This window comes from Epinephelus moara, chromosome 14, assembly GCF_006386435.1.
Source record: "Epinephelus moara isolate mb chromosome 14, YSFRI_EMoa_1.0, whole genome shotgun sequence".
Classification (NCBI taxonomy): Eukaryota; Metazoa; Chordata; class Actinopteri; order Perciformes; family Serranidae; genus Epinephelus; species Epinephelus moara.
The window spans coordinates 7,073,915-7,089,172 of record NC_065519.1 but is presented as its reverse complement, the minus strand read 5'-3'; the positions used below and the strand labels follow the sequence as shown (position 1 = coordinate 7,089,172).

Here is a 15,258-nt window from a genome sequence, read left to right as displayed (position 1 = left end):
CTTTAGGAATTTGACTTTTTTTCATAATTCAAAAAGAACTAGAAATAGTTTTCATTCATCTGGTCGAGATGTCTGCCTTCTCTACAATACAGTGGAACTAGATGGCACTCAGCAACAGCAATGTCTCTTTCCAGAAATCACGACCTGGTTTAAGATAATCCTCACACCTTGTTGTAAGCAGTTTTATGTAGGAAATGTTTTTATACTACACCCACCAACTGTATCCCCGCACATAAGGAAGCATTCATCTACTGCTAGCTCACCTAGCACCAATTAGCTAGCTAACATTACAGCTCAACAGAGGAGGACACAATCAATGTTTATATTGGTTAGGCCTCACGTCCATGAGTAGATGCACGCTTCCTTCTTTGTGATGATACAGTTGGCTGTTGTAGTTTGGTAGAAAGAAAATAGTTCCTACATGAAACTGCTCACAACAAGGTCTGTGGATTATCTTGAGTAATTGCGTTATGACTTCTATAAAGAGACACTGCTGTTAAATTTTTCAGATGTATTTTTGCGGCTTTGAGCACCACAAGCTGAGTGCCATCTGGTTCCATTATAGTGAAGAGAAGGCAGACATCTCTACAGCTGACGTCTCCAAGACTCACAGTCTAGATTGATAAATATAGCTACAGGTAAGAGGAAAAATATGTATTTTTGATTTTGAACTGTCCCTTCAAATTGAGTAAATTACCAGTGAACTGACCCTCCGTCTGAATTAAATGACCTTGCTGATGAAGGATAAAGAGTGAACACAGCCTTTGGGTTACAGTTAAAGAGGGTCTGTCTTGACGTACTATGGGCACATGTGAATTACACGTCATGCTGCGAATAGCAGGTGCAAGGTCAATGAGAAGGCTAATGGCCATACATCCAGGGGCCTCTCAGCTCCACCGCTCTCCCCCCTTTGTCTAACTGTTCTCAGCAGGCCGGAGGAGAGAGAGCGCAGCTCTGCACACTCATCCTGGATGGGAACACTTTATGATAATCACCATCATTTTCCTTCAGAAGATAATACACAGGGGTCTTTGCCAGAATTGGATTGCACAGCCACTAGAGCATATGGTGCAAATTTTGTGTGGAGAGTGTGGTGAGAGCGGTCGCATGCCCTTCTGAAGCTGCTCCACAGACTGCCAGAGGCTTCCTGCTCTCTCTGTCTTTCCCTCTCTCAGTTTCCTTATCTTCCTCTCTTCGCCTCAGTCTTTTCTGCCCTCTCTTTTCTCTGTGTTTCCCACTTTTGCCACTAATCACCTGTATGGTTTCCTTTGGCACCTGCTGAGTTTCAGCCCTTTGAACAGAATCATTAAAGTTCACAAATGGAGCATGGTTACGTATCCACTCATACAAGGAAACCACGCTGCTTTTCCCATTTGTGAAGGCATACTAAGGCGTAGTAGTTCATAGTTAAGCTCCAGGTTTTTTTTTTTTATTTCTGCAGCAGATAATAAGGTTTCATTTATTTATTTATTTTTTACACAAAACATTTCATTGTACATCTAGTGAATTACTCTTCTGTGCACAACAGGACCTCTGTGTGTTCAGGTATTTGGGGAAAAACAGCCCAGCAGCTTGTTTATGACTTGTTCACAAATGTGTTAAAATCTAATACTGCCCTTAGAGCAAAGTAGTTTTCAAGCGGTTACACTGTCGCAGAGTTTTCTAGAGTTGTGGCGCTCTATTGTGATCTCGATCGTCTGGTGTACGGCGATCATAAAACTATCAGAGCTGTTTTAAGTCAGTCTTTTTTCTGACATTCCAATAAAATCAAACATGACCTTCAGTGATGTAATCATTGTCAACAACCGATAGCTGTGCTCTCTCCAGCACCAAACAGGAAGCAGCAAACCAGGTAGACAGTAAACATGGAGGGGACTCTGAGGAGGTGCAAGAACATGAACAAGTCTTGGTTCTCTTGTTCTGTGGAAAAGGTGGAGAAACTGGTGATGTTGTGGAGTGTGGAGAGAAACCTTAATCTTTTTAACAGTTCACCTCTCATTCCCACAGTCTCCTTCCGCTAAAATTGCACAGCTAACAAATTAACACTGATAGTAAGTTGAGGCATCAAAATCCAAAGTTCAAAATTTGTCATCTTTTCTATAACTCTTCCATAAGATTTGACCCTATTTCCATAACTTTATTGAAGTAGTTTAAAATAGACAGGCAGATTAAGATACAGATAATGTTATCTGGCCCAACTACAGCAGGTGTGAAATATGTGTTGATGCTGGCAGTCTGTTTCGCAGCCTTTTGGTTGTCTTTGTTTTTGACCTTTAGCATGGCTGACAGGAGCCAAAATTAGGCAAGCAGAAAATGTCACTTTGGTCTCTGCAATGTTGTGACGGCTGTTTTTCACAACTTTCTGACATTTAATAGACTTAACAAATAGTTAATCGAGAAAGTAATCATCAGCTTATCGATTATCAATAAAGAATCATTAGCTGCAGCCCTACTCTGTGAAGAAAAATCACATTTCATGAAATGTAGTTTAGAGCACAACACAGTCTCTACCTGTCTCCTTTCTGCCCTGCATAAGATCCAATATCTTCATTGTTTCTTGCAAAGGTATGTATGACACTGGGACCAGAATCTGGGCATAATAAACCTTATACCATATACAGCTGTTACAGTCATACATGCCCAACTCTGCCCAAGCTTCACTGAAATGCTCAGACGCCCCTGTACACTATGACCCAAATCAATCATTTCACATACATTTGCAGGAAACTTCCGTGAATTTATGGGAACTCATGCTGGGACAAGTGGATTGTCAGGTAGTAAATTTCCTTCCAGTTGCCTTCACTCAAAATTTCTCCCCTTTGCCCGTCTGTTGTAATTTGGTTGCACTGTCTAATTTTGGTCTTTTCCTCCATGCATCCATGCATGAAACCAACTACCTGCATGCACCAAACAGGAATGATACTGGGAAATGTACAACTTGCATTAGTCAGTGTTAAGATGATGCAACAAGCCTGATGTTTCAATGTGCGCCTGCTGTGAAGTACTAACAGAATCTGCGTCTAACTCAGAGTCAAGACGTCAGTGGTTTGAGTAATGTTTCTTTCAGCCTTTGTTATTATGGACCAATCAAGTCTGAAGAGCTGTCCACACCAGGAACGATTATTATAATGATAACTATAACCATATTGCTGTGAGCGTCCACACTGATAAGCATTAATATGATGTAAACTGTCTCCAAGCATGTGCTGCTGTTTGGACATCTAAAGACCCTGACACACCAAGCTGACGGTCAGCCAATAGTCAACATTTGGCCACTGGTGAGTGTCGGTGGCCTTTGTCACTGAGGTGTGTCCCATACTGTTGGCCCTCGTTGGTGCTTTTTCCACCGATTCAGCATAATAAGTTGGCGTCAGTGAGTGCAGTGCCCATCGGTGAATGACATAACTTTGATTGACAGTTCCGCTCAGCACACAAGAAGAGAAACTAAAGTGAGGAAAGTAAACAAAGAGCTAGAATCAAGCGGGAGTGAGATCAAAACAAATTTGTTATACTAGGTAAGATTGGGGGGTTTTTTGCCATTGAGTTCTTAAGCAGAAACGTTTCATGATGGTTTGTGTTATTGTTCAGTGGCGCACGGTAAATATGCTCTAATGTGCTAACTGGCTAACTAGCGTCAAAACGGATTTCCAGTTTCCCTTTTTTAACTATGATTAGAAACAACCGCCATCTGCTGGTGAGGAGAGTTATTTCCTCTCACGCAAGTGCAGAACAGACATGCTGGTTGGCCGTTGACTGAAGTCTATGCAGTGTGTTAATGTGCAACTTTTTCGCCAAGACAAAGGTGATGTGAGGCGACGCAGGCTTTCAGTGCAGCTAGTTCTCTGACATTGGTTTTGTGTGTTTGGGCCTTTAGAAAAATAGATATCAATGACCACTTACCACTGTTTCTACGGGTGTCTTCAAAGTTTTGGTGTGGACTTGAGTTCTACCGATATATTTATAGGTGTGGACAGCCTTTACGTATGAATCATAAGATAGCTATAAAGTGACTCAAGCTCTTACAAAATAATTTATTTGCAATTAGGTGGTAAATTTTAAATTGTTTTTTTGTTTTGTTTCTAAAAACAGATAAATATCATTTTGGAATCAAAGTCTTTACTGTGGCTGAGCAGTTGTTGCTGCTCTCTAGGCTTTGCTTTGTACATGTTTTGTTTTGTTCTTCTTTACAGGGTCAGTAACCGACAGACCACCTGGGCCACCGAACTCTGGTAGAAAAGGTGAGTTGAGATCTGCTGCAAGTTTGTGTGTGCATGCATGTGTTTGAAAGAGACAGAAAGGGAACATTAGTTCAAAATGTCTTTTGACCTGATTTTGTTCTGTCTGATACGTCCAAAGTCCGTATTTGTACAGACAGGAAAGATAGATGACGAATGTTTCACCTTCAGTTTAAAGGGGGTTAGGATGAAAATGGTTTTTAATGTTAAAGAATACATTAACTTATTTACTTTACCTTCTCAATACCTTTTTCTTTGGCATGTTAGCATGACACTGAGAACTTCAAATGAATATCACACCTCAGACAAAGATACTATACTGTTACTAACCCTCAGGTATCCTTCCAGTAAATGCATCAGTGACAGAATTGTATGCGACAAAAACTTTACTGGTTTTGTTCAAGTAATATCTTTCTTCATATTGTTCTACAGTTTTTCCTCTAGTTTCTGCTAAGAAAATTCAATCAATTAAAAAAACTTAAGTAAAACTGATGCAAATATTTCCTGAATGGGTCTGCTTGCATCATCAGACAAACAGCCGCTCTGCTAGAAATACATAACGCACTTCAGTTGTTTCCCTGCCTCGAGAGTGTTGTACACAGTTCAGAGAGTTGTGAAAGTGATAGTCAAAGTAAGGGTTTACTGTCACTGCATAAAATTAATTGTTTTTTCCCCATTGCAGTTTGTAGCTCACAGTCCAGACCTGGATCAAACAGTAATTGACAAATACTGTTAGTTACAGAATGCTCAGCAAACAGAATCAGTGTGTTTTTCACTGGGAAATTCTATAAAGTGTAAAAATACTTTGTCAAATAAATACATAAATAAATAAAACTAATACTGATGGGTATTTCTGACCAGAGTTTGAGCCAGGCCTGCACTTGTCTGAGACCGACCTAGTAACTGTTGTGTTTTATTTACAGTTTGTCCAGATCAGGTCAGTTTGACCTTAAGTGTTTCTGTTTGCTGTCAAGCCATCTGATTTAAGGACTTACTTTAGTGTTTGTAGAATGACTCCAATCAAAGTTCCTCTGTGGTTTGCTTTTGATCGAATTATTTCCTAAGGAATGTTCCAGATGCTACAAAACTGCACATGGGTGAGTATTGTAGGTAGCTGAATTTACAGCTTTATCTATGATTACAACTTATCAGTTTCTTGGACTCCTTCAACCTGTCAGAACAGTTTATTTAGCCTATGCTACAATTAAAAACGTGATGTTTGGTTAATTTTCCCCAAACTGACAAAAAAAAAAATCTATTTTTTTCCTGATAGCAAAAGTAAACCTTGTTAGTGAATATATAATATTATAATATTTATTCACTCAGTTGTGTCAAACCTGTATTTTCGAGTGCCAGGATTGTTTCTTAATCTAGGACAGCAGTCTGCAACCTTTATGATCAAAAGAGTCATTTTTGGCCAAAACAAAAAGAAAAATCAAATACATAGAGCCGCAAAAAACAAACAAGAGCCTTATAAAGAAGATAACACAGCCTATTGAATCTAAATTAACCAAGAGGTCAAAATGAGAATTTATTCCTATGTTTTAACACAACATGGTTACTCTGAATTGGGCTTTTTAATGATTATTTGGTTCTTTAACTTTGCAGTCTTGGTGGTGAAAGCTAATGAATCTGTCCACGCACTATTAAATTCTCATTTTTTCCCTTTTTTGGATTTAGAATTCATAACTAGGGCGATCCAAGACCAGCCATTGCTACTGAGGTTTGGCAAAATGTAGAGGAAAAGGCACCAGGCCGTAGACTGTCGAAAGACATTTTAGTAAACGAAATATTAAACCATTTTTAATTCAGTGTATAAGCGACACACTTTTCCAATTGGTGAATTTAAGAATCACTTTTAGCCTACAACAGTGATGAATGAAAATTAAAAACTAAAAAAATAACTTCCAGGATTAATAATTTCCATATAATTTTTTTGAAGTCACAAGGAGCCACTGGAGAGGGACCAAAGAGCACATGTGGCTCCAAAGCTGCAGGGTGCCTACCCCTGATCTAGGAAAAAGATAGTAGCTATTACAAATTTAACTGAGAAAAAGAAAATGTGTTTGAATTCTGCTTTAATGTAGCTTCTCTCTTTGTCACACAGTATTATGGCTTTGGAAAGATGTTAGGACAGTTTACTATGTTTGTAACCACAACATTTTGATCTACAAAATGATGACGAAGAGATGCCAGCCACACATATTTAGAATAAAAGATTAAGACAACCAAATATTACTTCCTAAGAACATTTGTTAGGGTTACTCTAATTAAAATAGGATGTTTTTTCTGATTCTGATCAACATATTTTGAGTGTTTATAACACAGTCTGCACTAAAAAAATCATCCCATCCCAAATAAAATCCCTATATAACAAATTGTGGCAAAATATGAATGTTTGTTTTTGAGATATTCTTTTCACAAACCAAGTCAAGGACAAATGTTGACAGTGGAGCCAGAGTAAAAACCAGACAATCACTGGAGTGACTTGAAATTATCCTCAGGAGACCATCACTGTCATTGCCAAATTTCAATGCAGTCTGGCTACTTGCTGAGATCGTACACTGGACCAGCGTTTTTGGAGACGGACCAACCAATCTACTGACCGACTGACTGAACCAACATCCGCATTGTCCTATTTTGACAATCAAGAATGATGAAGTTCACACTCCTTCAATGATTCAGAGGTCCGTTCACCTCTGTGTTTGGATTAGTTGCTGCACCTGCATGGCACTCATGCGGGTCCTGATGAGGAGGGTAGTCTCCTCATGTGAGTGTTTGCATGCAAGGGTGTGTGTGTGTGTGTGTGTGTGGTTTACTGTGCGACTGTGAGGGTGTGTGCTAAATGTGCAGCTTGATCATGCTTGTGTGAGACTGTCAGTGTGAGGAGTTGATTTATTGTTGTGTATGTGAGAGATGTAGAGCCACACGTGGGTGGTCTTCTGTTTTTCTATTATTCAATCTGTCTCTCCGTCTATTTTTCTATCTGTCTTGGCCGGGCCATGTGCAAATCCCAACCATTCAACAGTTCTGGAGAGTAGATTGTATTAACCTCAATAATGGTAGTCTCTTTCCGTTTCTTTCTCACCCTCAACCCAGATGATGGCTCCAAGCCCACACCCACCATGGAGACTCACGTCCCCCCTGAGGGTGATGGTAGGTGTCCTAACTACTCCTTCACCTGTAAGATGGTCACATAGTGCAGTTAGCTAAGGTACATAGCATGTGTTCATGCTGATGTGGCTCTTTTATGTACTTTTACAGTGTTTATCTCCAGATTGTTTCAACACCTCAGTGAAGCTGCAGTGTGTCAGGATTTTAATATTCAAACTCAATACGTCAGTTCTTAAGAATGCACCGTTATATCAATTGGAAAACTCCAGCTGTCAAAAATACCAGATGACATTTTTGATATTATTGGAAATACTGGGATCTTGGCTGCAGATTTAATTATGGTTTTGTGGGCAAAGCTTTCCCGTGCAAACGTTTGAAATATGCAGCTACTGTTGGATCGGGCACGGCTGACAAGGTTAAATAAAGCTTGTGGTTTATTCGTTGATCATCTAAACGTATGGAGGTTATTGATCTGTACTCTGTCTTCCTGTCATTGCAGAGATAACTGCTCCAACACTGTGGATAAAACAGCTGGTTTATAAGGAGAATAAGCAGAACAGCTCCACTACCAGGAAGCAAGGTGAGACAAAGAAACTCATCCTTATTCTGAGAACTTTACGCATATACTCTTCGTTAAAGGGGACTTGTGCTTCTTATTTTCTGTCATATATGTTACAGTGTTGGATGTTTATGTTAAATGTGGCCAATGTTTCACATAATGAAGTAACAGATCTAAAAGTAATCCCTGTGACCAGAAACCTCAGGCCATTCAGACTGTTACGAATACTCTGTTTCCACCGATTTTATGCCTCCGCACTAGCGACAGCCATTAACAGACATTGACTTTCTGGGTTGTCTGTCCGTCCGTCTGTCCCATTTTTATTTCCAATTCTGAATTGCTTGAGGGAATTTCTTCAAAATTGAGACAAACGTTCACTTAGACTCAACAATAAACTGATTAGACATTGGTGGTCATGGGTCATGGTCACTGTGACCTCGTCTGTCTCATTCTCTTGAATGCGATCTCAAGAACACCTTGAGGGTATTTCTTAAAGTTCTGGCCTAAAGATTTAAGAATTTTGGACTCAAAAATGAACTGATTAGAATTTAGTGGTCAAAGGTTAAGGTCGTTCTGACCTCACAAAACATGTTTTTGGCCATAACTCAAGAATTCACATGCTAATTGGGACTAAATTTCACACAAATGTCTAATAGGATAAAATAATGAAGTGATGACATTTTCTATCCAAAAGGTAAAAGGTCAACTTCACTGTGACATAATAATCATCATCATAATGTTCTGCATAAAACACTTTTCTGGCCATTACGCAACGTCATATGTCAGAAACAGAAGGGGAGACATTTGGTCAGATACTGAATTGGTGACACTAATCTTGGGTGTCCACCTTGAAACTGTGCTGATTGTATAGATCTCCTGTGCTGGTGGGGAGGAGCGCACGTGGATAAAGCATCCATGTTATCTGACAGACATGGTTATAAACTGTAAGTGCAACTTGACTCGTCCGCGGAGGCATACAAACATGAGGTGGATATTCTAATTTCTACTTTTGAGACAAGCTGACATCAGCTAGTGATGGATTTCTTTAGATGGTCATCTTCACCAGGCATGCTACTGCAAGTGTTTACACTATGTAGGCTACATTGCTACATGTAGCTACATGCTAACGTTAGGGAAACATGTGACCTTGGTTGCTGACGTTGTAAATTTCTCCCCGATTTCAGAACATGGTGGAACACATCTGGTTGTGTTGAGAAGATTTTAATGGTGGTTTTTCATGGGAAAAGGTGCCACTTTACTTGTTACAGCTATTCACTGGCTATAATGACGGTGCAGAGATGCTGGCATTATTTTTTTCCCCAAGCATGTTCCAATAGTCACGCCATAATGTGCAGTGTTTATCTAGTACTAACCTTTGACGCGTTGATGTAATGAACACTAGTCAGTCACAGCTCTTAGTACTAGCTAATCACAAAACATTAGGGCGGTACTGGGCGAAACGCACTTGAGAAAAAAAAATAGTGTGAGATGCTAAGATAGTAAAGACGTGGATACGCTGACCAATCAGAGCACACTGGGCTTTTTCAGGAGGGGGAATTAAAGAGACAGGTGCTAAACAAAGACGACAGGGGATGCATACAGGTGTTCCAGCACAGACAGTATGAGGAAAAAGTGTTTTTTTTTTTGTTTTTTGTTTTTTTACTTTTAAGCATGTCAACATGTTCTAGTGGAAACCCAAAATACATGTGTGAAGCTGAAAATGAGCATAATAGGTCCTCTTGAATATGCACACTTATAAACTGCCAACACAGAGCCAAATAAAACAAGTGGCAGAATTGGGAAGCCAGTGAGGGATCACGTCCTTGACCATACGACTAATAAACACACCTCCCTCACAGTACAACCACATACTCAAGTATCACCCACACACTGTTTACAGGATATAGTTATTAGCCAGCCACATTTTGATCTTAAAATGACTATAAAAACCACAGGAGCAGCTCAAACCCTAAAAAAGTGAACACTCAAAGTATCAACTCGTCTTTGGTGTAACTGGTTTCAAAGCCACCGGTTCATTCAAGATGAAATGTAAAACATTTCCAGTTTGAGGACAGCCGCCGGGATTATGTTTCTTGGTTTCTTTCCTTTGGTGTAATTTGTTTAGCTTTCTCTGTCTCCTTTTCAATTATGCCTCGACATGTTCACTACCCTCTGGGCAGCTGGACGCCTTTCACGCTTCTGCAGCAGGTCAATGAGTGAATGTGGTGGAGGGGGTTGAGTGTGTGTCTGTGTGCAGAGGGCTATATTGCTTAGATGAAATATAGGACTGGTGTTTGTCCTTTATGAAATATTCTGCAAAATGTGCATTTAATGTCTTTTGTTTGCATGTTTTTATTGATTCATGTCATTGTTCAGTTATGCTTTGCTTTGGTAATGTCTACTATGTTACCACAGAGGAGAGTTTAATGTCCCATAGCTAAAGCTAATCTTTTTATTATTGTTATTATTATTATTATTATTTACTGATGTTTACTGGAAATACACAGGTGCTTGAATATGAGCATATTCTTTCAAACTCATTTTCAATCAAATTTTGTGCCCCAGAATCAAAAAGTTATGATCAGATTAGAGAAATTACCATTAATGATTAGTCTCTTAGTTTTAAACTTTAGGTGTATATGTGTATTTGCCTCTACAACAGAACGTCCACCTTAAATCAGTGCATGTTATATTAGGATGCGAGTGTAGCTCTTTCTCCCACACAATAGAGCACACAAACAGTTGACTGTAATATGGGGTTTCTTAGTATTTTGATTGATGGCGATGTGGCGGGGAAACTGTGGTTAGGGACTGTATTTTAGATGAGAGAGATTCACTGTGACAGCTCTTTGAAACGTCTGTGGAAAACACCAGCTTCCTGTTTCCAATTAGCATCCGGTGTCCTCAAAGTCCAAGCGACAAGGCCGACTGAGGGGGAGATGTCATCACGTTTGAGACATGAGCGATGTGTGTGTCTGCGACTGCATCTGTATGTGATTGCGTACAGTATGCGTGTTTGGATATGGGTATCAAAAGGAGATTCGATGCCCGTTTCTTTGGGTACGTCTGTGTGTGAATATGTATGTGTACATGAATATGTCTGTGTTTCTGTGTGTGATTAAGAGTTGGGAACTAACAAAGTAAATGTGCTCAAGAACTGCATTTCAGTTGGGATGTTTCTGTACTTCAGCATTTTGGTAGACATCTCTGCTTTTTCTCCACATTTCTCAAAGATATATTGAAAGCTGTGGTTACTACAGAAGCCTAGTTACTTTGAGGATTTCAATTATTACCTCAAACACAAGATAAAACCTTAAAATATCTAAATATCACCAACATAATCATTTTTTCCTCCGTCCATATTTAATTTTTTTCCATCCTCAACTGATTTGAAAACAGTTTGGGAATTGAACGAGGCCCAGCAGGACGTTAGGTGTGACCATGACATTCACATTATATAGTAAACAAGCTAACGGCACTAAAAACAGATTGGAAATGTGCAACAACATTTTCTGCCGACACTCGATATCTAACAAAAGCCAGACACTGTGTTGAATTAAGTTGCTGTGAGCTGTAAATTCACCACTTCTAAGCAGAAGGCATAAGATAACATTATTTCGGAGTCTGATCGGACAAAGCCTGTCCTCCTTCAGGCAGCTACCTGCCTGTACGCAGCTACCTATATCAAAGATCAGGGTGAAATGAGAAGCGCTCACTGTGCAGCAAAATCCAGGCACCAAAAGGCAAAACAAAACAAAACAAATAAACATGACTGCTTAACTTGAAACAGTCTCAGTCAACTGAGAGGTCTCCAACTGATGATTGGAAACTCCGACTTGCAGGGGGCAGCCCTTATTTTAATGTCCTCCTCATTCACAATACTCTGGTGACAAATTATATTGTGAATGTAGCTCTCAAATGCATTTTGTTGTCATTTCTGTCTATTTCTTTCTAACCTGCAGAACATTTATTCCAGACATTTGCTATTATTTCCTTCAGAGTATCTCTCATTAATATTGTTGAAACCTCCGTATTGACATGCCAAGTACAAAAGCTTGACAACAATAACTAAAGGGGGCGGGACTAAGTGAAGGGTCGACTGGAAAATGCTTCAATTTTGTGACATCTTATAGACAAACGAATCAATGAATTCAATCCTCAATAACCTGTCTATTACTAACTAAACCTAATCTTCTGCTTTTTACACAGTAGAATTTAGACTGACTTCAGCTAAGGATTTGAATACTTCTTCCATAACTGGTGTGTGAGTTTGCATGTGTCTTGTGTTACTGGGCAGTTTGCTTCTCTCTCTTTGAAGTGTTTTAGGCCAAACTCCAGAGAGTCTGAGAGTGCAAGCAGACAACAGGAGAGATAGCCTGAGATAATTACACAGAGATTGCTTTTTTTCTTCCTGCTAAAACTGCTTTCAAAGAAAAGAAGCTTTGTTGCAACAAATCCTCAATATTTAAACTTTCTGTCTTTCTCTCCCTTCATGCTGGAAAACCTGAGTGCTGAGAAAGCAGCCCTCCTGCGCGCACATAAAGTACGCCATTCATTTACTGGCTCTGTGTCTCTGGATACCCCATAATTATGATTTAGAGCGATGCAGAGATTGTGTTAGTGAAATGTGTTTGCTTAGGCAAAGTGATGCAAAGTCCATTTTTCAAAAGGATGCTTTGTTGCCAGACTTTGACATGCTGTTGTTCCAATGTTGTAAGGAGGGGGAAGCGCCCTGTCATGCAGCTCATTTATAAAAGTGTGGAGAACCAGAAACTCGCTAACCGCTAACTCCCCCTTTTGCGGCGAGGGAAACAAAAGAAAAACAAAACACTAAAGGGATATAATGCGATCATGTCATTTAAGATCACAACTTTGTATAAAACTCAGCAGTCTTAAAAAGGGATTTTGTTTCTTTTAATACCATCTGTATGTAAAGTTTGAGGCGGCATGAACTTGTGTTTTACTTTCAGCCCGATAAGTGATGACAGTGTCGAACGTGTTGGGACCAAACATCCTAACAAATGATGTGCTGAAAATGATGTATCCATTTTATGAGTCAGCTCTCCATCATCTCTGGTTTTGCTGCACTCTGGGTCATAAACACACACACATGCACCTACATACCTATTCACAGAGTTCCCCTATTACTAACACTTCCGCTATTTTAACTGCAGAGAAGGCTTGCTAGAGACAATATTGCAGTGATTACCCCACAGCTGAAAGCCATTGGAGTGAAGCGAAGAGGAGAGAGTGCTGGGTGGAGTGGGGGGGTAGGTGCAGAGAGGAGGGTATTGGGATAAAGAGAAGCAGAGAAAGAAAAGGAAAGTGAAGGAATGAGAAACAAAGGTTTAGAGGGGTGGGAGGAAGGGATAGAAAGAGAGATAAAATGTGTATGATAAAGAAGCAAAAGACAGAAACTGAGAAATCAGGAGAAGACAATTTAAAAATAGTTTCACTTGGCTCGAAGCCTGGAGGACGAGGGCCAAAGTGAAAGGCATAAAATAGAATGCGTCTGTTCTCATCAAAAACACTGCAGATGTTCGTCTTTTGTCCATTATCAGTTTGCCCTGAAGAAATAAATTACCACAACAACAAGTTAATTGGTACAACTGTTCCTAACATCTACTTGTGTGGGTTTCTTTATTTTTCAGGACAATATTTGTTTTCTGAGGGTTTGTGTTTCTCATCATTCCTTTCCTGCCAAAGGAAGAGAAATAAAAGAAACAAAATAAAAAATAAATAGAGCAGCGATGCGGATGTCCAAGGCAGGCAAAGAAGTTGTAGATTGAATTTCAACTCCACAGAAAACTGAGAGGATTGCATTGCGAGCGTCCAGCCTTTTTCCATTTATATGTATAAAAACAATTTTCTTTTGGGAATCCTAGCGCCTGGCGCCAGCATAACCTCTGTATAATAAACAGTGCTAAATAATTTGGATGTGAAGGAACCTTGGCGAGGACCAGAGCCACGGCGCAGCGCTAAGAACACTTGAGTGTGAGTCTTTGCAGGAGAAAAACTCCTTTGGTGTAGGGACAAGTTAAGTTCTCTGTTGGCAGCGGTACTCAGGTAACATTAACACAGTCTCACACACATAGGCCTCAGGTCAGCTGCTGAACCTGCCACCACTGTCATCTCCATCCTTTATTAACATTAATATGCAGGGTGACAAAGGTATGGAGATCATCTTTTGTGAAATAAAACTAGTCAATGTATTCCTGGTGCTCTACTTAAAATATCTGTATCATTCTTCATGAAATCCTGCAGGACTCATCAATTTTAACTAAAAATTGACATTAAGAGAAAGACAGCTTTTAAGTTTAAAGATCAACTTTGAGATCAATTAGCACTGTGCCTGTGTGTGCCATGGATTTAAGGGTGTATATTACTCCCTTTTGGTATGGCATGTACAGTTTTCAGATTGCTGTGGTGAGCACTTGTCGCACTCATGCAGTATGCTGTCTTAGAGTTAGGGTGACATACAGTATCAGGTTGGCCAATATAAATACTGCAAGGAAGAGCCTCAGACTCAGTGGGCAAGAAGAAGGGAAAATATGAAGTGATCAGATGAGCTGAATGCTTAATTTTTCTAGGTAAAACTGCATAAAAACTGTTAAATTTTAGAAAATTAAGTGTAGTCTTAAATAAGTATGACACAGCTTAATGAGACTGGGCTGTTTATGCTGTAGTAAGACAAATACATTTGTACAAAACTGGTGGACCAGAGAAACTGAGAAAAGGGCTGCGGACTTTGATTTTTCTCAAAAGGGAGAAAACCTACAACTACCAGAATGCACTACGCTGCATTGGGCCGATAAACGTTCCCGCTGATGGGTGATGTAATGCGGGCTTCTCTGTTTTGACACAGGTAACAATATGACAGATGGATGGTAACAAAAGATCTCAAAATACACTCAAACAGTTCTCTAAATTATGTTTTCTGAAGACATTTTAGGTGAGAAATAGGTAACAGTAATAAACTCTTGGTTTATATTTGATTAGCACGGCCTAGTTTTACTGTTTCATCCAAGTTTGGTCTGAATTTCTTTACTCTTTGTGTTTGTGGTGGGTATGTGAAAATATGGAAGCAAAAATCTGTAGTTCAAGTAACAGCCAGTGAAAATCCACTGGATAATGTGAAATGTGTCTGCGAGCAGATTTGAGCCGAGAGATGAGCAGGGAGATTTGGGCACTGGTAAGATGGAGAGAGGTTTACCATAGTTTATTTACACATTGTACCCACATTGGTATGACACATAGCGGGTCTGCAATCTGTATCCCTTTAAAGTTGCATTGGTTGGATTTTTTTGGCCACTTGGGGGCAGCAAAAAAGCTTAAAAAATGCTATTTACA

The 15,258-nt window shown here is 39.6% G+C and overlaps 1 protein-coding gene across 6 annotated transcripts in view; it reads left to right on the top strand.

The window, feature by feature from the left end:
- smoc1 (SPARC related modular calcium binding 1) overlaps nucleotides 1–15,258 on the top strand; it is a 71,720-nt gene that overhangs the window by 29,864 nt on the left and 26,598 nt on the right. For 2 of the 6 annotated variants that reach the window (XM_050062880.1, XM_050062881.1), the window contains exons 6-9: nucleotides 2,724–2,774; nucleotides 4,191–4,238; nucleotides 7,302–7,391; nucleotides 7,849–7,929. In XM_050062880.1, coding sequence (XP_049918837.1) covers nucleotides 2,724–2,774; nucleotides 4,191–4,238; nucleotides 7,302–7,391; nucleotides 7,849–7,929 — 270 coding nt within the window. The remainder of the gene's footprint in view (nucleotides 1–2,723; nucleotides 2,775–4,190; nucleotides 4,239–7,301; nucleotides 7,392–7,848; nucleotides 7,930–15,258) is intronic. The other 4 variants (XM_050062883.1, XM_050062884.1, XM_050062882.1 and 1 more) reach the window with 3 other exon arrangements.